General features: G+C 53.9%; 6 protein-coding genes across 6 annotated transcripts; 2 read left to right on the forward strand and 4 right to left on the reverse strand.

Annotated features, from left to right (window-relative positions):
• Positions 1-603: 603 nt before the first annotated feature.
• On the reverse strand, positions 604-1,479 carry CTHT_0039900 (putative cytoplasm protein; the record flags this gene model as incomplete). The annotated part of the gene is made up of 3 exons (XM_006694337.1): positions 604-924; positions 974-1,361; positions 1,430-1,479. 3 exons carry the CDS (start codon positions 1,477-1,479, stop codon positions 604-606), a joined length of 759 nt encoding a protein of 252 aa, XP_006694400.1.
• Positions 1,480-2,160: 681 nt separating this feature from the next.
• CTHT_0039910 (uncharacterized protein) lies at positions 2,161-5,002 on the forward strand (the record flags this gene model as incomplete). The annotated part of the gene is made up of 2 exons (XM_006694338.1): positions 2,161-4,224; positions 4,280-5,002. The coding sequence occupies 2 exons, from the start codon at positions 2,161-2,163 to the stop codon at positions 5,000-5,002; spliced, it is 2,787 nt and encodes a 928-aa protein (XP_006694401.1).
• A 552-nt stretch (positions 5,003-5,554) lies between these two features.
• CTHT_0039920 (uncharacterized protein) lies at positions 5,555-9,658 on the reverse strand (the record flags this gene model as incomplete). Its single annotated transcript, XM_006694339.1, has 2 exons — positions 5,555-9,486; positions 9,535-9,658. The coding sequence occupies 2 exons, from the start codon at positions 9,656-9,658 to the stop codon at positions 5,555-5,557; spliced, it is 4,056 nt and encodes a 1,351-aa protein (XP_006694402.1).
• Positions 9,659-14,504: 4,846 nt separating this feature from the next.
• On the reverse strand, positions 14,505-16,642 carry CTHT_0039930 (arginyl-tRNA synthetase-like protein; the record flags this gene model as incomplete). Its single annotated transcript, XM_006694340.1, has 4 exons — positions 14,505-14,511; positions 14,609-15,022; positions 15,072-16,279; positions 16,352-16,642. The coding sequence occupies 4 exons, from the start codon at positions 16,640-16,642 to the stop codon at positions 14,505-14,507; spliced, it is 1,920 nt and encodes a 639-aa protein (XP_006694403.1).
• A 612-nt stretch (positions 16,643-17,254) lies between these two features.
• Positions 17,255-19,176, reverse strand: CTHT_0039940 (uncharacterized protein; the record flags this gene model as incomplete). Its single annotated transcript, XM_006694341.1, has 2 exons — positions 17,255-18,980; positions 19,040-19,176. 2 exons carry the CDS (start codon positions 19,174-19,176, stop codon positions 17,255-17,257), a joined length of 1,863 nt encoding a protein of 620 aa, XP_006694404.1.
• A 1,381-nt stretch (positions 19,177-20,557) lies between these two features.
• Positions 20,558-21,302, forward strand: CTHT_0039950 (uncharacterized protein; the record flags this gene model as incomplete). Its single annotated transcript, XM_006694342.1, has 2 exons — positions 20,558-20,974; positions 21,027-21,302. 2 exons carry the CDS (start codon positions 20,558-20,560, stop codon positions 21,300-21,302), a joined length of 693 nt encoding a protein of 230 aa, XP_006694405.1.
• Positions 21,303-21,330: the final 28 nt, after the last annotated feature.

The raw sequence follows: 21,330 nt of genomic DNA on the forward strand, positions 1-21,330 counted from the left end.
GCGTGATCATCGACGCAGGCAGTTTCTACGGCCATAACGTGATGGAACTCGGCGCATGGCGGGGTTCATTTGTAAGGGGGTTTCGCGATCCCAAATACGTGTAAGTGTAGTCAAGACATTATCCGAAGGCAAAGCCAGAGGGGGATTATGAGGGTAGACTGAGGTTGTAGAGTTTGAAAGAAGAGATTAATTTCCCCGCGGAACATAAGAAGGGTTGGGTTAGGAGGGTGTAAATACTCCCTGAAGGGAGACCTAAATAACGACTAGAAGGGAGGGGAGGGGGGGGGGCGCTGACCGTGACAGGAAGTAAATACGAGGTAATATTTGTGTGAGAAGTGTGCGTCGTGTAGGGCGAATCATAAGCATGATGAGAAGTTGGATCCGGTCAAGGCGGGGAGGAATGTCATGCCGCATCAGGAGGAGGGGCTGGAGTTATGGTGACTTGGGACTGTCAAGCAGACTTGCTATACACGGGAAGACGGTCATATCGCATAAGGAGAAGTGAGGAGACGTTGGTGAACTGGAGAAGGGCTGTCAAATAGTCTTGTTCATAGTCACCAGAATCTATCGTAACTCATCACTTCTTCATCTTCCTGCGCCAGTTCACAGCAGCCAGTTATCGAACCACGTCACCGCCTGCAAGAACGCCTGCTCCCTGGCAAACCTCGAAATCTTCACATTCGGATCACCCCGTACGGCAAACCCGTGCTCGACACCACTGAACAAGTTGATCTGGTAAGGCACGCCAGCCGCCTTGAGGATTTCCTCGCTCTTGTGGCGCTTTTCGGCCGGAAAGATGGTGTCCGTCTCGGCGGCAGAGATGGCAAATGGGCCGGTGATGGCGGCCAGCTCGTCCTCTTCGACGAAGGACGGGTGTGCCACGTAGCCGACTTGGATGCCGGATTTGTAGTGGCGGACGACGTACTGTTGCTGTTAGCTTAGTCTCAAGGTGCGAAGAAACCAGGAGACGTACCTTGGCACCAAAGCAGTACCCAACAGCCCCCAACTTCGTAACCCCATGCACCTCCCTCAAGTACTTAATCCCCTCCACGACAATCGGATCAACCGCCTCAGTCGTATGTGGGTTCTTCCCGTCGGAGCCCTTCGCAATCCATTCATGAATGTTAAACCCGGCCGGGCGCGGGCCGAGAGGCAACGGGTCGCCGTTGAAGGTATCGATGATGAGTGTGACGTAGCCGTTGGCCGCAAACTGGTCGGCCATCAGCTTGCTGTTCTGCCAGATGCCGATCACATCCGGCAGAAAGAGGATGCCAGCTCCGGTGTGGGCTTTGTCGGCGGGGGGTTTCGCGAGGTAGGCGTCGTAGGCGCCAACTTTGATCAGCTCGCCGGAGGGCGTACCCCTGGATAAGAATTAGTGGCCATTGTTCTCTACAAGATGATGGTGATAACTTGGGGATAGAGGACGTACTCATGCTTGATTCCAAGGGTGCAGCAGCGTCCGGGGGGATTAGAGGCCATGGTGTCTGCTTAGAGCTCAGGGTGTTCGAATCTGAGCTGAGCGTTGCAATTGGGGAAGAGAGGTTGAGAATGGGTTAATGGAGAGCTCAATTCGAAATTCTGCTGTCTTCTACGCAGCAGGATCACAGCAGCAGCTACCCCTCTTGTTCCTGACCCTGACCCCTCATCCCTCAGCACGCAAGCAACCCCACCCGCACCGCCATCGATGTCGCACGTCGGAATTACGAGCTGTAACAATTGCATTTACTCTCTCTCTCTCGCTCTCTCTGATTTCCCTCCATCTATTCGATTGGCTCCATCTACCTGGGTCCCCATCTGTTGCACAACAAATGCAAAGCCCATCCCAGTCGTGCTGTCATCCTTGTGGCGGGGCATGGGAGGTCTCGACTTTAATCTCTTTGATCACGGCCGGTGGAGCCACAAGGATGAAGCTGGAGGGTGGGCCTTCAGCCACGCTAGCCTCAAGGATAGGGCGCCAAGAATGATAGGCTGGGCTGCAGACAACGAACGTCACTACTGCAAGGCTGAGCTTGAAGGTAAGAGTTAACGTTGCACTTCTTTGACCTGATTACCAGCTTTTCCCCAACACTCGCATGCTCTCGATTGACGCGAGTCCATTTATAGATTCTAGGAATGCCGCGATAACTGCATCCCAGCAATACAATGGTCTGACACGACGCCATGGATCCCGACCCCAACGCCGGCAAGGCATCGCCATCGCCATCGCCATCGTCGGCAGCGAGCCCGGCGATCGCAGAGGGTTTCATGAACCCAAGCGACGCTCGCGATGGCGAAAGCAGAGCTAAAGGCCAGCACGATCCAGCGCGATCAAAAGACAAATCCAGCACACGACCTTCCCACGCTCACCTCCCCTCCCCCGTCTTAACTCCCAATGACCCCCCCGACCCGGTCCCCGAGCCTCGCGCACAAGAACCGCCGTCGAGCTCGACTAAGGGCGTGCCGACGCCAGAAATGTCGGGTGAGAGCAGCGAAGGCGAGAGATCCAAACATGATGGAAACACACAGGCAGCCGAAGGCAAGACCCGGCCGAGGTCAAACACAAAAAGCAGTCAAACAGACGGAGTGAGGAGGTTGTCGGCGTCCAAGATGCAGGAGTTGACCGCGCCGGAGGCGCTGCCTGTTGCGCCGGTGTCTAATGAAACGAATCCAGGGGAACATTCACGAAGAGAGAATGAGAGAGGTAGCCGCTCAAGGCCAGTTTCGACACCCCCCACAAACCGCCGCCGCTCAAGCGTCCAGCCGCCTGCCCAGCCCTCGAGCAGACGAAATTCCTTTCAGCCTGGGCACAGACCCCCCCCAATGGATCTTAAAGCTACAGAGAACGCCCAAGCAAACCCTAAACCTGAAGCCCCCCCTCCGGAAAAGCGCCCAAGTGATCCTTCGCCACCGTCACCTATTCCGCCAACGATACCCCTTCCCCCAATGTCAATACCCACACATCTGCAATTAGAACTAGCCGGTCAACGACCCTCCCCACTCTACATCCACCACTCGCACACCGTCGATATCCCGTACGAGTCGTACGCCGTCAAGTTTGAGCGACTCAAAAACTTCTTGCTTTTGCCCTGGTTCTTGGAAAGGGCTATGGGGTTTGGGGTGCTGGCGTGCTTGGATGCGTGGCTGTGGACGTTTACGGTGCTACCTATTAGGTTTTGTATTGCTTTGGGAGTGCTGGGGAGCTGGTGGTTGCATGCGATTATGGCGGAGGGAAAATTTATTGTGAGGTTTGTTTGGGGGGGCTTGGGGCGGATGTGGAAAAGGGGAAGGGTCAAGAAGGCGGTTGAGGGAGAGGGGGAGCAAGTAGAGGAGTCGACGGGGAGTTCTACGGGTATAGGGGCAGGGAATGAGACCAAGAAGAGGATCCCTCAAACACCTACCCAGACTCAAGGCGTTTTCCGACACCGACGAACACGCTCCAAGCCCTCCAACCTGACCACCTTCCACAAAGCCGACCTCCTCCAAGGCGCCATCATCCTCTGCTCCTCCATCGCACTCATGAACCTGGACGCCTCGCGCATGTACCACTTCATCCGCGCCCAGTCCGCCATTAAGCTCTACGCTATCTACAACCTCCTCGAGGTCAGCGACCGCCTGCTCTCCGCTCTCGGCCAGGACGTCCTCGAATGCCTCCTCAGCACCGAGACCCTCTCCCGAAACCCGCACTCCGGCCGGTCGAGGGTGATGCTCCCGCTCGGCATGTTCATCCTGGCGCTGGTGTACAACATCTTACACTCGGTGATTCTTTTCTACCAGGTCATTGCGCTCAACGTGGCGGTTAATTCATACTCGAACGCCCTGTTGACGCTGCTGCTGTCGAATCAGTTCGTCGAGATCAAGAGTACTGTTTTCAAGCGGTTTGAGAAGGAGAATACCTTCCAGCTGGCCTGCGCAGATATTGTTGAGCGGTTTCAACTGTGGGTCATGTTAACCATCATCGGCATGCGGAATGTGGTTGAGGTAGGAGGACTGTCCGTCCCCGGCGCGGGGAGCGAAGACGGCCCGAGCAGTTTCCCGCTGCACACGTCGAGTATATTGCCAGCTAGCTTTACCATCCTGCCGTCATGGATCTGGTCGGGGGAGGTGCTCTCTCCGTTTTTTGTGGTCATCGGCAGTGAGATGGTGGTCGACTGGATCAAGCATGCGTATGTGAATAAGTTTAATAATATCAAGCCGAGCTTTTATGGGCGGATCCTGGATATTCTGTGTAAGGACTATTATACTAACGTAAGCCCCCTCCACCTATTTTTTTTCATCAACAGATAACTGATGGGAACAACAGGCCTTCGTCACTCCCTCCCTAACGCGCCGCCTTGGCCTCCCCCTGCTCCCCCTCTCCTGCCTTTTCATCCGCGCCTCCATCCAGACCTACAACATGTTCCTCGCCACACATCTCCCGACTCCGTTACCCCCATCCACACAAACTTCACTCAGTGTCGAGTCGGCGACCCCCTCCCCAGCCATGATCGCCGCCCTTGACCGACTAGACAATATCATCCGCAACGCCCTCGGCCGCGCAGTCTACGGCGCCCCTCCCTACCTCGACCCTTCTTCCCCCGAATCTTTTGCGTCTGAAACATCCCTCCTCTCCCGGATCTTCACCCTCCGTCTAACAAGCGACGACGCCATCGCCGCCCTCACATTTCTAACCGTCTTCCTCCTCCTCTTCCTCATCCTCTTACTCTGCAAACTCCTTCTAGGTATGCTCCTTCTCCGCTATTCGCGCAACATCTACGCGAGGATGAAGCTCGCGGAGCATAACATCTCGCTCGGGAAACAGGAGCGGGAGAGTTATGACGCACATGGTAAGCGGACTGGCGGGTATGGGACCGTGGAGGTCGGGGATGAGAGGAGGAGGTGGTTGTTTGCGGATGATGGGGAGGGATTGAGGAAGGTTCGGGAGAAAGAGCGAAGGGCGGAGGAGAAGAGGGAGAAAGAGAGGGAGAGAGGGGTGGATTTGGCGGGGATTAGGAGGTATGAGATGGTTGCTAGGAGGATTTGGTAAACTGAGAAGTGACTGGTGGGTTTTCCCGGAGCATTGGTTTCCTGTTTTTGAGGCATAATTTTAGCTGAGAAATTCGATCTTTGATCTACGAAACTCTGGATGCCTAATTAATGTAATGGATGCGAGACGGATATCCTGGCTAAGCTATCCGTACATCCGTTAAAGCCATATGCATTTTATGAGGTCAAACACTGCATAACTGAAACCAAACTAAATACCCAAAGACCACAGAAGCATAAAAACCAGCGCGTAAGAAACACTAGATGTGCGTCTAGAGCAAAGAGGATCTCCTTTCACAACTGTAGCGATGGAAGTTGAGCATTTCACGGCATAGAACCTGAGACGAAGAACAACAACGCAGTTCATTGAGCCAGAAGCTAGCTACCCTTCAGTACTGAAGCGTTAGCCATTTCCAGACCAAAAAAGCCATTCCCATCCAAATCCATCCCATCCATACGAGCTAGCCCTACCCATCAGAAAAATTCTAAACCATTTAGTTCAACCAAGATTAGATCAAATTCTCCCCTCCTCTTATTCAATCTATCAGACCCTTCAAACCCGAATCATATCCTCCGCATAACCATGCCCCAGTTCCTCAGCTTGCTCCTGAGGCTGAGTTTGCTGTCCCTGTTCAAAGCGCAACCTAGCTGGCAGGAAGAGGCTCATAGCCTCCGGCACGCGGGGAACAAATCGGTTGACCGCATGCGGCACCGACATATACGGCATCAACGGCACCGAAAGCATAGAGGGCATATTGGGCCGTGGGATGTTGGGCATGCTAGGCAGGTGATCAACCACCTGCGTCACCGCCTTAGACACCAACGGCATCTGCGGCACGCTTGACATGCTGGGGAGCAAAACATCCGGCAGATGTAGCATCGACGGCATGGTAGGTAGATGATCAATGACTAACTGTGTCACTCCCTCCGGGAGGAAGTGATCTGGCACGGGTAAACGAGCCGGCACATCGGGCCGAGTCCCTACCAACTCCGTCAGCGCCTCATGCTTAGCCTGCGACGGCGTGACTGGGATGCTGGAATGGATATTCGGCTGTGGCAGACGGTCGGCGACAATCTCCCAGATCACGTCCGGCATAAACCGCTTCGGCAGCTCCAACACCTCCTGCTCCAAACTCTCGATACGCTCCTGCAACAACCGATCGATAGGTTCGTCTATCAACCACTCATAGTAACCCGGCACGTCCGGGACGAACCGGTCAACACAACGCGGCACAAACCGGTTGACAAAACCAGGCAATGGCCTCCTCCACCACGACAGCCGGCCATGCTCCTCCTCCTGGGCCACCTCCGCCTCCGCAGTCCGCTCCACAAGCTCCTCATTTTCCTCCTCCCTCTCCTCAATCCCCTGCTTAGCCACCGTCTCCTCGAGATCGGTCCACCCGATGGGCGAGAAGACTGGGAACAGGAGGGAAGGAAAATCAGGCTCAAACCAGACCGAGCCCGTCGAGGCTTGGCTGACGGCATCGTCAGTCTCGTTGTCGTGATCGTGCTCGTTCTCGATGTCCGGGTCCGACACGGGACCGGTCTCCTCCATCTCGGAGCTACCGTCGTAGCCCTCGTCACCAGAGACGACCAACTCACCGGGCTCGAGGTGCGAGGGGTCGAACTCGGGGTCATCAGAAAGAGCAAATTCGGCCACCTCCGAAGAGGACCTGCCGGGCCACTCATAGGACTCATCGCCCTCCGACTCGACGGACGAGGGATACTCGGGCGGGGTGAAGAACTCCGCATTGAAAGAAGAGTCAGAGTCTTCAGTGTCCTCGTCATTGTAGATAGGATTGCCAAGGAAGATGTGTGGGATAGCAGGGACATTGTCATCCTCCTCATCCTCGACGGAAGCACCACCGATAGAGGGGACAGCGGGAACATAATCCAGCGTCTCGTCGTCGGAATTGGCAAACACGGCATTAGGATGACGAGGAGAGTTTGGGAGATAAGGAGAATCATCCTTCTCCTTAGACTGAGACTCCTTCCACTTCATCGAGCTCCACATCTTCTCCCACGCCTCAAACTCCCCCAGTTCCCCCGTGAAATCCGTGTCGTAACCCTGAGAAAACAACTTGTTTTCCGGCCACGGCAGTCCCTCTTCCTCTTCCTCATCAAAGTCCTCCCTGCCGTCATAGGAGACGCCCTCTACCATCTCATCAAACGAAGACATGGGAAGCTTGGATTCAGGCCAATCCGGGTTGGGACTCATCTTCTCAACCTTTAGACCCTTAGGACCGGTTAACACAATCTCCTCCTGAATAGACGCCGTCAGGGGAGTCTCCTGAGGCTCTTCACAGTCCTCGAAAATAGGAGAATACATGATCGACTCAGGAGTCAAGCCCTCGTCGTCCGTGTGGTGGTCAGACGAGACCGGGCGCACGGTGACGACGACGCCGTTGGACATCTTCTCGAAGGTAGGATGGCTCGTCGAGGTCGAGGCCTCCGCGGTAGGAGCAGAAGTAGGCTGGCTAGATGGGCCAGCGGTGTCAGACTCCTGCTGCTCAAGGTTGTCGTTGTACTCGCAGTTGTCCTGGTTCTCACCGTTTGGAACGGTGATCCTCAGAGAGAAGTCGACCGTCACGGTAAAGATCATCAGATCCTTCGGCACAAGCGGCTCCGGAGGCAGCTCAAAGCCCGGAATAAGCTCGCGGAGCGTCTCGCGGGGTGACTTGATGCGGTCGGAGATAGGTATCGACTTGAAGACGCGCTCCCGCAGGCTCTTCTCCTGCTCGTGGCGCTCGAGCTCAGAGTCCTCGGTCAGGGTGAAGTCGAAGGGCGTGACGTCGGAGTCCAACCGGTCGGGGTTCAACCCGTCGCTCTCGTCGCTAGCAGAGCTGGACTCTGGCGTAGGAGTAGGAGTAACAGACTCGGAATCAGTCTCCTCACCATCATCATCGTAAACAATCTCCAGCGGCACCCTCTTAGTTGTCCGCACATTCTCAGGTGCGGTCGGCCCGCCACCCTCAACCTCTTCATCAAAATAAATCTTCATCCCCAGCTCCTCCTCAAACTCACTAAGATCCATATCATCTTGATCATTCAACCCCTTAGCGCGCTGGAACATCCTGAACATCTTCCTAACCTTCTCCCTGCTCCTCGGCAGGGCCTCAAACAAAAACTTCTTCGGCTTCGCAATCAGCAACGGGGTATAATCGTTCCAGTGCACATCGATCTCCTCACCCGTCGCCAGATCCCGCTTTTTGCGGATCTCAAACGCCCACGCCATGCCGCCCATGATCAGAAACAGGTCCTGCTCGACGATGGGAATCCCCTGGCACGTGCGGCGTCCGAAGCCGAACTGTGAGTACCCCTGCAGATTGGGGTACTTGCTCAGGGGGTCGCGGTAGGTCGGGTAGGACGGGTCGAGCCAGCGAGCTGGGTTGAATTGCTCTGGGTCCGGGTAGACCTTCTCGTCGCGGGTGATGCCCCACTCGAGGGCGTGGATGGTGGCGCCGCGCGGGATGTGGTAGCCCTCCCAGACGTCATCCTCCTCCAGCTGGTGGGGGATGCCGGTTGGCACAGGGGGGCGCCAGCGGATAATCTCCTTGACGACGGCGCGGAGGACAGGCAGGTGCGGGCGATCGGCCCATTGAGGGCAGCGCCCCTCTAGGACGGTGTCAATCTCGAGCTGCAAACGGGCCTGCCACTCTGGGTAGTGGCACATCGCCAGCAGATAGCTTTGAATCGGGCTGCCGATGGTCAACGCCCCGGCAATAGCCATCAACCCAACAACATGCATTGCCTCAGCGTCATCAGCCTGGCGCTCACGCTGCTTCTCGGTCCCCATCGTCTTCGACGTCAAAAACGTCTCATAGAAACACGGCTGACCGTTTCCCTTCTCTCGCACATACTCGACATTCGCCTTAAACAGCTTCTTCTCCAGCAAATGACGAGCCCTCTCGCGCCGCTTCCACGGGCTAATCGAGCTCGGCACAAACCGCAAGACGCTCACCACATTCGGCAGCGCACCCGAAGGTGAGATGGTCTGCAACAGACCGAAGGTCGTATGCCGCAAAACCTGCGCCGGGCGGGCGGTGCCCCAACACAGGCGCGAAACAGTCCGGCTGGTGAATTGCTCGATCCACTCGACATAGTTCTGCGGATCTCGGTAGAACAGCCACAGGAAGCGATCCCGCTCGCGGGTAGGGTACATGTGCAGGTCGGCCAAGGTCGAGATGTGCATAAGGTGGTTGCACAGCTTGCGCTGGCGGAGCCACATCTCGTTGCGACCGAGGAGAGCAAGATACTCCCCCGAGGTGCGGTTGTTCGGCAGATTAGGGATCAGCGGCCGGTCCGAGTAGATCCTCGCGCGCTTGGCCAGGAGTTGGTGTGCGATCTTCTCGTCGGAGATCCAGACGTGGACGGTGCCGAAAATCTCGGTCTGGTAAATCGGCCCGTACTTCTTGGCCCACTCGTGGAACTTGAGCCACGAGGCTTCAGACGGGACGTCGTGGACGCGTCCAATTAACGGGAGGCCTGGTTGGTTAGCCTGCGTGTGAGAATTTCTAAGAGAAAGATACTCACCCCATGGTCCCGGCAAAGGGCGCGACCCAGGGGGTCGCTTCGGCTTCTTCCCAACCACCACGTCCCAACAGACGAGGACTGTGGCAGTGATGATTAGAACGGCAAACATAAAAACTAAATCCATGACAATTTTGTTGGCTTTGCTTCAAAATCTGGAGCGAGATAGGCTTGGTATGGGCCTACACTTGAGGAAGAAAAACAGTCACTCACTCTGCGACTTTTTAATCTTTACCGCGCCCGGATCACACGCCGCGTTTAGATGTATGATATCAGAATTCATTCGCCCAGATGATCTGTTCTTTGACAATCAAGAGGGGCTAGCTCGGCTGGGACAAGTAATGATACTACTTCTGAGGGCAGAACAACTGAGATTGCGATAAAGTTCTCCGAAAAGATTAGATTATGTCGATATCACTTGATAGCCCGGATCTGAGCGGCGCTGCGTGTTTTGATCTGTTTCAATGGCATCTCACTTAGAAGCTGGACTTTGAAGATTTCAGCATGATCGTGTCACGTTGAGCGATCGGATGTGATGATGTGGTCCTCGAAAGCATTGAGAGAGGCTCCGACATCTTCCGGCCGGCGGTCTGAGTGGCAATGCGTGGTCTGGAGACCATACAAGTGACCGGATCCCCCAGCAGCCGATTGGACGGCTTTTCTCAGACGATGAGTGGTTCGGCTGTGACTCAACTGGCCGGAAGTACCGAGGCATGGTGCGGCACTTGGGTCGCACGGAGGACGGACAAGCCGCTCAAGAGCCGGATCCGAGCGACATCGGGATAGATACGCGGCTGCTCAGTGGCCGGAGGTGCGCCAGCCGAGTACTGTTCGCAGACAAACGACCTTGCTCCCGTGGCCGGGGGTCATAATGAAGGTCTGTTCATACGGCTAGCGTCGCTCGGGGCACCTCTCGGGCCAGTCCGAGCGTGTCTGGACCGTTAAGCGATGAGTGAGGTTGATATAAGACAATTACGAGCTTCGAGAGTTGCGGTCAACCGTCTATAGTAGCTGAGGAAGAAGGTTCGCAAAGGAGAGACCTGAAAACATTTAACATCACTTGTCTAGGATGAGTCTGAGCAACTCCCGGCTGTGTGGAGTGATGAAAAAAGGTGTTTGCATCACTCTATGTCACAAGTGAGATTTCCCCCAGTGAGATCTGAGAATTTTCTCTCCTCGCCGCAGCTGGCCGGCCTTCGAGTCTCCTTGGGCAAAGAGTGACGACTAGCAGGGCTCCAACAGGGAAAAAAAAGAGAAAGGTCGTTCAGCTGAGCTACGAGCAGTTTGTGTTGCCTGGAGCAAGTGTTTGAGGCGCTCTATTGGTTGGACGACGATTCAGTAGCCGGAGAGACTCGGATTCGATGTGATTAGGGGTCTTTATTGCGTCAGTGGCAAGCTTCTGGAAGCTCTCGAACATCGAGTATGCTTCAGTGATGACGGCTGGAATGTCGTAGTTGATCGTCGGCGAAGGTCAGGTGCCAATAGTCAAGCTTAAGGCGACAGATGCCCTAAAGCCTGCTAGTGTGCTGAATACACAGTAGGTCGAAAAGGGAAGCTCCGACACGACGGACCACATGGGCTGGACGCTATGGACACTTGATGGTGGCTAAGGGTGAAGATGGAAGAATCGAACCGTTATGTCTGCATTGCTCGCTGAGAATGCTACTGGTGATATGCTTTGACGATCGAGAACGGCGTAATGACTATTGAATGGCTGTGCCAGACGAAGAGTTAGGGCCAATGAGTCTGATAAGGGGCAAAGGGCAGAAGGATCGCTTGTGCTGGATTAGATCACCCGAACACAGGAGCTTCAGGATTTTGACAGCGTGTAATCAACGTTTAGTTGAACAGCTTGAGGGTCAGTTCAACAGAATGCTTACGACAAACGATCTTCAAAACAGCCTTCCATAATTGCGGCTGAGAGGATGGCCGCAGGACCTGGGACATTAGATCACCCATAGCCAATGAAGGGAGCTGTGGGACTACAGAGACACGTAACAGCCGAGTAAAATCACACAGACGAATAAGATTGAGAGCCGGCAGGTTCTCAGATCTGTGCATAAGAGGAGAAAATAGTGAAAGAAATCCGAAAATCTTCCAGTAAATGACAGAGGGATGAGAGGTCGATTCACCTGAATATTGATGACAACAAGCCCTGTAGTTATGAATAGATGTCTTTGGAGGGTCGAGAACAGTGTAATGACTGTGCACTCGACGAAAAGTGAGAGAGCCAGTAACTCTTATCAAATATGAGGTGAACAAATGGTTTGCATATAAAGGTGGAACTTGTGAGGAAAGGAGCGTTAACGCTCTGATAGTGAAGCACAGAACTGAGCGAAGAGTCAGTTCGCCTTGCTGCCCATGCCCCAGTTCTCATCACAACGTCTGAAATAAAGAACCCAGGGGGTCAAACGTCACCCGTCTCTGGTGACTGATCGAAGCTACCTCCAGATCAAGAGCGAGATTGGGAAGTAAGAAGTGACATGAAAGATTAGAAGATAAGGAGCCAAGAATGCTCGATGGTGGGGTGTAAGGTGAACATATAAATCATACTCAGTCTGAATTCAGTAAAGGGGGGGGACAGCTTCAACACTCTGACGTGAAATCAAGACACTTAGACTTGTTATGCACATCAAATCTCACGACAAAGGACACTGTAAAGGATCTCCATGATCAGGGGAAGATGCAAGGGGTAAGAGGTACATTGTTTTATATTCTCGCCAAGATTGTTTTGACGGCTAGAGTCATGCCAAGCCAGCAGCGAAGGCCACTTGGCCACGATCGTCCTTCCTCTCAAGGGGCAGGAAAAGCATACAGGAAGTGCGTATCTCTGAGATCACTACTCCAGGAAGGGCAGAAAGTTGGATCCTCTTACCTTTATGCCACTATTAACGACCCTCGGGGACAAACCTCCATGAAGGTGACCAGCCGCGAGCTTGCCGTAACGGATACATGTCAAGTTATATACATACAGTTATCCGGGAGGCTTTGATGGCCAGTCAAGGCGGTATGCTGGCTGTAATGACAAGGCATATGAACCGACATCGAAACCCAGGGGCTCTAAGATCGGTGGTAATGGAAGGGAGCCACACACCTATGAGCCTAGACATAAGCCCCTCGAGACATCAGTTCGCCTTGCGCCAATGACAACTAACATTGAGCGGGCGTTCATGACGGCCACACTGAAGTTCAGGATTAAAAAAGAACCTGTTGTTCACTAGAGCGAGGCGAAAGAAGGTAGGTCACGTGGTCTACGCAGATTTGCGAGCCCAGGTCGCCAGCAACCTTGGGAGAAGTGTGCAGATGCTGGTCCTCAATGATCACGCCGAGTTTCATGACTCAGATCCGTTTGCAGGCACAAGAGAAGTCCAATCATCCAACGATCAGGATCAGTGGAATCGCCTCGTCGGGCCTAGGGGTCCTTTATCGCTGGGCCAGTGGAGTGATCGGGAGGACAGAAGGATGATTCACAAGTCATCGCGAGGCCGTCGGACCAGGGGGGGAAGCGTCAACTGTGCGATCGGGTTCCTTCCGTGCACCTTGCATCGCTCGAGACCGAACGTTTAGAATCTTCAGCCAGCGAGCTCCTCACGTTGAGGATGTATGATAATACAGCCGAGGTCCCCGTTCGGGGGCGACAAGCGACGATGAGATCATTGAGAGTTAGTCGCGTTATGTACTATCGATTTCTCGCCACCGATTTCTGTGATGCCGGTGAGACGCGAAAATCGAGGCCGAGTAACTTTGTTGTGGCATCGATGAAAGTCATCATACCTAAGATTTGATGTTAGCGCTACTCAGAAAATCACAATGTAAAGAGTGAGGGGAGAGGAAGGTGGTACAGTGAGATGAGGGGAAGGATAAAGCGCGGAAGGCAGAAGCAAGAAACTTAGCAGCCCCCCTCGCCCATTATATATCCCAAGAAAAGCCCAAGCTGATTACATGGATGTAAAATGTTGACGGATTGATGCAAAAAGATCGGAAAACGTGTAGGCATGTGCAGACGTGCACTCATGATGACTATTTTATTAGGAGCCGGTCATGTGTCAGCGCGGCAGTAGGTGAGAGGCCAAAGTTCAAGGAAATCGAAGAAATTGCCCAAAAACACTCAAATCAGTCCCCAAGACGATCAATCATCGATGACACAATTTTGTATACGCCAAGAAAGTCGAAAAGACCAAATTTGCCCAATTTTAGGAAAACCTGCAACTTTATTAGTTGCTGTGGTTGTTGGAAGGAGAAAAGCGAGAACGCGTTGCGTCAATTCGAACGTCATTTGCTATTGGCAGATGCCAAGTGTGCTCTGACGGGACTCTTTGTTCAGCGGGTGGCTGCATACAATTCAAGGTCCTGCATGCAAAATAGTGATGAATTTTTTCTGGAATCTGTGAAACTTTTCGGGCTTTCCCCCCAGAGTCACGTAAAATCAGAGAATATTATTTCCGTGGCACAGGTGACTGCCTCAAGAGGGCAAATCGGGACCAGACAGTGCAGTCGAGGGTTCTAAAAACATAATCAATAAAGGTACAGTTAAGCTCATTCAGAACTCATGCTAGGCAATATTTATGTATATTATATAACTGAATCAGAATACTTAGACAAGTACTTGAAGTAATGCTGCTATAGGGTCCTACAAAACCAGGTCTTCAAGTGCGACCCTAACGCTGGTGGGATTTATGTTGAATGGACTGTACATAGATTTCCGTAAAATCTCCATTATTTTCCCGTAAATTCTCGAAAGAAGAAATGAAAGGGCAATATTAAGATAAATTAGCCAGTCGACTGGAAAAGTTTGGATATGGTCTCATGTGAATGCATCCGCACTGCGATGGACACAAGGGTTGGGTCCAACGAGAGATATCGCTATCAAAGAGCACCTTAAGTAGTCAGGGGAATCACACAGAGAATGAGAGGTCTATTCCTGTTCTTGTCTACACTGCCATGCAAATGCCCCGGCTAACTCAACCCAAAGTTTACATCCTGCATCATTGTGTTAGCATCGGTCACTCAATGACTATCAGAGAATTCAAAAAAAAAAAAAAAAAGAGAAAAGAACAAAATGCAGGCAGCGACTCACCTCTCCACTGGCGTCAAACCCAACATTCGCATGCCATTCCCGAGCACCGTCCTCGCGGCATCATACAGTGCCATCCGCGCCTTCATCACCTCCCTCTCGCTTCCCACAACCTGCAAATGGTCATAACTCCGGCTCAGTTCATGCGTCATCTTGAAAAGATAGCCCAAAACCGTCGTCGGCTCCAGCGTGCGTAGCGTTGTCTGCACGATATCGGGCCACTGGGCAAGCAAGCGGACAATGTTAACCGCGTGCTGCTCGGTGAGCAGGGAGAAATCGGCGCTGCGCAGCTCCTCGTCGGTAAGGCCGGCCTTGCGGCGGATCGAACAGACGCGGGCGTGCGCGTATTGCAGGTAGGGGCCGGTGTCGCCTTCGAAGGCGGTCATGGTGTCGATGTTGAAGGTGTAGTTGTTGATTCTGGGCAAATTAGCATGGTTCTTGAAAGTAAACTTGAGAGTGGACCTACCTCTTGCCCGTCATGTCTTGCACCATGACACTGCTGATACCGAGGGTATCGGCCGTGGCCTCGGGATTTTCCACTTGCTGGTACTTCTCCTGGTTCTTTTTCATCACCTCGTGCATCTTGTCGGCGACATCACGCAGGATGTCATCCAAGAACTTGACGGTGCCCTTGCGCGTGCTCATGCCCAGCACCAGACCAAAGTTGACATGCTGGCACTTCTCCGCAATATCCTTGTGCCCCAGCAACTCCACAATCTTAAAGAACTGCTTCACATGCAGATCCTGCGCCGATGCAATGACATATATCATCTTGTCGAACTGGTACTTCTCATGACGCGCCAACAGCTCGGCGATATCGCGCGTCAGATACAGCGCCGTACCATCCCTCTTGCGCACAAGCGGCCGCTCCAGCCGCTTACCCTCCTTGCCGGGGATGAGCGACGGGAAGTCAACGAGCAATGCACCCTGATCCTCCTTGCATATCCCCTTCTCCAGCATCTCTTTGACAATCTTGTCCATCGCCTCCTCCGACACCTGGCTTTCACCGCTGTACTCATCGAACTTGATATTCAACCGCGCATACGTCTGCTTGTAGCGAACAATGCTCAGATCGCGAAAGCGCTTCCACATGGCCAGCGCGTCGGGATCCCGCTCCGTCATCTTCTTGAAGTACCTGCGCGCCTGCTCATCCAGGCTGTTGGCCTCTAGTGCGGTCACGTCCTCACCAGCCTCCTTGCGCTTGGCAATATCCTCTTTTTCGGCCGACAACTCATTATTGATGCGCACATACAGCTGGAACAGGTGGTTAATCGGGTCCTGCTGGAGGGCCTGTTCATCACCGTAGCGCTCGTACGCGAGCGCCAGCAGACCATACTGCTTGCCCCAGTCACCAAGGTAGTTTATCCGCACCACATCCCAGCCGGCGCCCTCATACAGGTTGGCGAGGAAGCCGCCGATGATGGTGCTGCGCAGGTGGCCGGCATGGAAGGGCTTGGCGATGTTGGGCGAGGAGAACTCGACGACGATGCGCTTCTTGCCCTTGGAGGGATCCTTGGGGTCCTTGAGGCCGTTGAACTTGTTGTTGCCGTACTCGGCGCCGAAGTGCTGGATCATGGGGAGCACGCCCTTGACAAGAGCTGGCCCGCGGAAGAAAAAGGACAGGAAGTAATTGGTGACAACGGGTTTCTCGAAGAGAGGGTCGTTGTCGGGGAACTGCACTCGTCACCGTTAGTGCGTCTGACAGATCCCAAAAATAACCTTTGTCCCTCTACTTCAGCGACTGACCTTCTCCGCCCAAGTCTTAGCCAACTCATCCGGCTTCTGCCCCTTAATCCTGAGCGCCGGCGTCGGCAGTGTCAGATCGCCCTTATCCAGGCCCTGGGTCCAGGCGAGCGCAGGATAAATAATCTTGGGGTCGACACCCGTGATGTCAGCCAGCACATTGCTGAGATGGGCGCGGTACAGATCGAAGGGGTTGATCTGCGGGTAGCAGTTGGGGTACTTGTCAGCGAGCGCGTCGAGGGACAGGCCCTCGACCTGCTTGACGAGGGAGTCGACGGGGGCCTGAGCGCTCATGGTTTTGGATGAGTGAATGCGGCGACGACTGGGCTGGGAAGACGACAGGCGTAAATGTGGTTGTCGTTGCGGGACGGGCCGGCCGTGTGTGATGATGGTGGTTGCAAAAATGGGACTGGGTTTGAAAATGGAGGGGGAGGGGCTGTTAGTGAGGAGCGAGTGGGGAAGCGCAGCCGCAGAAAAAACGGTTTGACGGGCTGCTGCATGGGAGCAAGCGGGAGCTTGTGAGGGATGAAAGCAACGGCAAGTCGCGGGGCTCGACCGAGCCAAAGTTAAAGAAGCGAATGCCCTGACCCTGAGTTTTCCCTGCGCCTGGAAGACTGTCATCAGGGTTTTTACTTTACACTGGTGTCAAATTTGCCCAGAGTTCCATCCAGCTGGTCTAGCGGCTGGCTTCCGTCGGTATGTCACTCACAGTCAATTGACTCAGAGGGCAGCAGCCAGACCCGAAAAATTTCAGGGCGACAAGGTGCTGTTGTCTCCACTCCAAACATGAAACCAATCAGAACCTGCAGATCTCACCTAGGTGAAGGAGGGGGCGGGGCACACCGAGCAGATCACAAGCTCAAGAACAATTGATGAAAAGACCACAACCAAAACAAACCGAGATCATTAAAAATTGTACTCCTCAACAAAGCAATGTATCCCCTGAGCCCCCGTCCCCTTATGAACCGCCCTCTCATCCGACAACGATGCAATACAATTCCTAACCCTCGACGTCAACGATGGCCCACCGCACGCCACCACACTGGTCTCACCACCCGTCGCCTCGACCGCAGCCCGTATCAACGCCGCGATATCAGGCCTAGATGAAAAATACGCGATAACCTCCTCTGTCTCCCCTTCACTCATCCTCCTCCTCATCTCCCTCTGCCCTACTCGTTCCTCATCCCCAGACGCCCTCTTATCGCCATGCTGCCCAAGATCACTACCCGACGACGAAGCCGATGGCTCCCCATCTCCCTGTCCCTTCCCACTCTCCGGCTCCTCTAACTTCTCCAGCCCTTCCCTCGTCACCGCAACCTGCACATTGAGTTCAACTCCCGTGCATCTCGCCAGAGTAACCAACTCCCTCAATCGCCCAACATAAAACCCAATCTCCTCGCCCTGTCTGGCAACCAGCAAAAAATCCACCCTCTTCACACAGTTAGTCTCCCCACTCTTGAGAACGCTCTCTAAGATAGGCAACGTAAACGACGCCCCCGTCGATGCAGAAATGAGCACCACAGTCTCGTAGATATCCCATCTTGGTGGGTTGCCATACGGTCCGGAGACGAAAGCCGTTAAAGTGCCCTTCCCTTTGCCCTTCTCCCGCAACTTCACCGCGTACTCATGCAACCTCTTCGAGAATCCCCCATGTTTGCGCACGACAAGTTGAATACTATTGCATATACAGGTCTCGGGCACCTTATGCGCGCAGGCGATTGTGTATGGATGTGCCTCGAGCGGACCAATCCGAGGGATCCAGAGGTAGAGGTGCTGCCCCGCCCGCCAGCGAAAATGCACGTCCTTAATCGTCACGACGGTGATTGACTCGCCGATGGCTCTCAGCTGTGCCTGATGACCAATACGTTGGCCTCCGGCACAGTTCGATCTGTCGGGGTTAAGCTTCACGTTCTGCCAGATGAGTAGTGTGAACCGACAGACACGATCAAATCCCCATGCCGCGATGGCAAACCAGATGTTGTATCTCGCCGCCGCCGGCACATGGACATACAACAGCCAGAGGAACAACGCCGCGCTGACGATATGCTGAAAAACAAAAACCTCATACCCCAACCTTCGTACGGGCGCCATCCCCACAAGACAGCTCCAAACCAACACCGCCCACGCCCCAAACCCATACTTCACCATTGGCATCATCTTGATTTGTTCCTTCACAAAATCATACCTCGCCCAATCCGCAAAAAACATCCACCCATGCACTGTCGCCGCAACCAACATCGTCCTCGCGACCCAGCGATGCAACCAGTTTAACCGCTCATAACTCGACCCGACCAAGTACCCAATAACATTACACTTCCCCGCGAGCAAATACACCAACGGGAGCTGCGTGATCGTGATCCAGGCGTTGCGAAAACCAAGGCGTTCACGGCGGTAAATGTCATTCACGATCGCGCCGTCGGTCATGAAAGTGATAATGATGATCCAGTAAACTAGGAGGGTGATGAACCTCCCTAGGGGGGGAGGTGTGAGCCATGACAGCGGACGGAGGGGGATGTAGAGTTGGGGGTAGGAAGCTTCGCGTGTGATGGCTGTTGCCGTGGCCCAGGTTGATAAAAATAAGTTGCTTGGTCTTGTCGGAAATTGGACTGAGGCTGTGGCTTTGCGTCGTAGGCTGGATCATGAATATCTATGGTAAGTAGATGGTTCTGTAGTGAGGGAAGGGCAACGTACCGGACGAGCGCCTTGTATAAGTTGATGATGCGACACACAGCAAACCCGCCGACAAACCCGGCAATGATGTACCAGTATCGGCGGGCGAGGTCCTTGTTACCGGGCTGGAACCGGCTGTTGCCGTGGTTGTGGTCCATCGCGGTTTGGAAATTTTGTTTGGGTCGCGATCGGCGCTGAGGTCTTGGATTTTGAGTGAAAATAGGGCCTGCGGCTTTGTTCGGTTCAAACTTCAAGTCGAATTCTGCAACGTCGACTTGACTTTCAGTATCGTCTTGGTCGCAGTTGTAAACTCTACCACGTCATCTCCAGCACGACACAGCATAACGCGACACAACGTTAATTCATTGACGGTTAGTGAGAGAAGTTGAAAGTGCGATCCTGCGGAGAGGAATCGAAAACTCAACAACAGGGAATGTCAGCCGCAACCTAGGCTCGTCAAAACCAAAAGAAATCTGGTCACCCATCCAAGCAACACACAAACCCAAATGTGACGACAAAAGACGACGGCACACAACTCAAACAATCCGTGCCACAAATCCCCCGCCTACAAGGAGCCCAATTCTGACAGTGACGCTTCCACGACAAAATCCCATGCTGAATCCGATGAACGGCTCTCGCGGGATTGAGACCGCCAAAACAGCTTGTAGCCGTTCACGAACCTTGCTTGCCCTACGCGTCGCTGAAGGCTGTCAGACCCCAGAGCTGGCGCACAATGTGGTTGGCTGCCGGATGCTGGGATGCCGTGCGACAACTTGCTCAAATCCGCTCGCGGGCGGGCACTAGACCCGATGCGGGAAGAGAGAAGTACCGTGGGTAGGTGTACACTAACATTACGGTTTTCAAGAGCTCATCTCTTTGTGAGGTTATTTCAAACTTGATATAGACAGAACAGCTGAAGTGTCCTGATATCAAATTGCAGTCCCTATCTTCTTTTCATCTTTTAGAAGCTATAAGTTGTCCAAAGGCCCCCTCCCATTATTACCCTCGTGTATCAGTACTCTGGTGTAACACAGCCCCTAGCCCGCATGCATCTTGGCGATGAAGCTTGGCATGGGATCGCCCTGCCCACCGATGTGGGAGGGTGGGGTTTGGCCCGCAGCATTACACGCCCCCGCAGTCAAGCGCTCAGCGATTTTGGATCGACGACAATAGGAAATTGAAGAGAAAGGCACTTTTCGATCGGAAATTTGTTGATAAGGATGTCGAATTTTCCTCGTTTTTGCCTAGGAAGGTAGTCAGTTTGCATTGTCAATTGAGCACAGTTCATCAGTGTGCGACACTCGCAACCCACTACGTAACCCTCACACCGTAAGCTCGTGCACTCCTACGGCGCCAGCCATCCAGACCGACCGAGTCCTTCGGCATTGCAGCGCACCAACGACCCTGGGTTCAGGTTCAGGGCCCATTCCTTAAACATCGACCTCAGCCGCTACAAAGTCCATCCACACTTTACTTTCCAACTTCATCCCATCTTTCTCAACTCTCACCAACACCTTCAATCTTATCCCATCGCTAAAAATGTCCCTCCGCGCCCTCCTCACCGCCAGCGCGCTCTTCCTCTCGTCAGCGCACGCCCACTTCTCCCTCACAACGCCCGTCTCCCTTGAAGGCGATGAAATGGACGAGAAGCTCCAGACCTCTGCCCCCTGCGGCGGCGGCACGACGGACATCACCAAAGCCACCTTCTTCACCGACTTCCATGTCGATGGCAGCCCCTTAGGCTGGCTACTGGGCCATCCCCAGGCGAATTTCTTGATTCGGGCGACAACGGACGAGGATGCGTCTAAGGCGAACTGGACGCAATTATTTCCTGTCGTGCAGCAGAGCGGGTTTGGGAAGTTCTGTGAGCCTGTTGTGACGGCGCCAGAGGAGTGGGTGGGGAAGAAGGGCTTTGTTGGGGTCGTGGCGAATGCCCCGGATGGGATGTTGTATCAGGTAGGTTGGTTTCATCTTGGCATTAGAGTGAGGTTGCTAATGGACATGACAGTGTGCGGCAGTCAACTTCGTTTCAGGCGCCGCCGCCTCAATCGATAGCGAGGTCTGCACAAACGGCACCTCTGTCAGCGGCAGCTTCACTGGCGACTCCCAGCTGACCGCGCTTGTCGGCGACGGTAGCGTGAGCCCCAGCCCGAGTGAGACTGCCAGCAGCCCAGCGCCGAATCAGTCGGATAGTGCGGCAACATCGGTAATGGGTGGTCGGCTGCCGGTTGGCACTTTGGCAGTGTCGGTATTGATGGTTTTAGTTGGAGCGGCTCTTGCTTGAGGGTATTTTTCTATGATTGGGATATATG

Source organism: Thermochaetoides thermophila, assembly GCF_000221225.1.
Source record: "Thermochaetoides thermophila DSM 1495 unplaced genomic scaffold scf7180000011817, whole genome shotgun sequence".
In the NCBI taxonomy this organism is placed as follows: domain Eukaryota; kingdom Fungi; phylum Ascomycota; class Sordariomycetes; order Sordariales; family Chaetomiaceae; genus Thermochaetoides; species Thermochaetoides thermophila.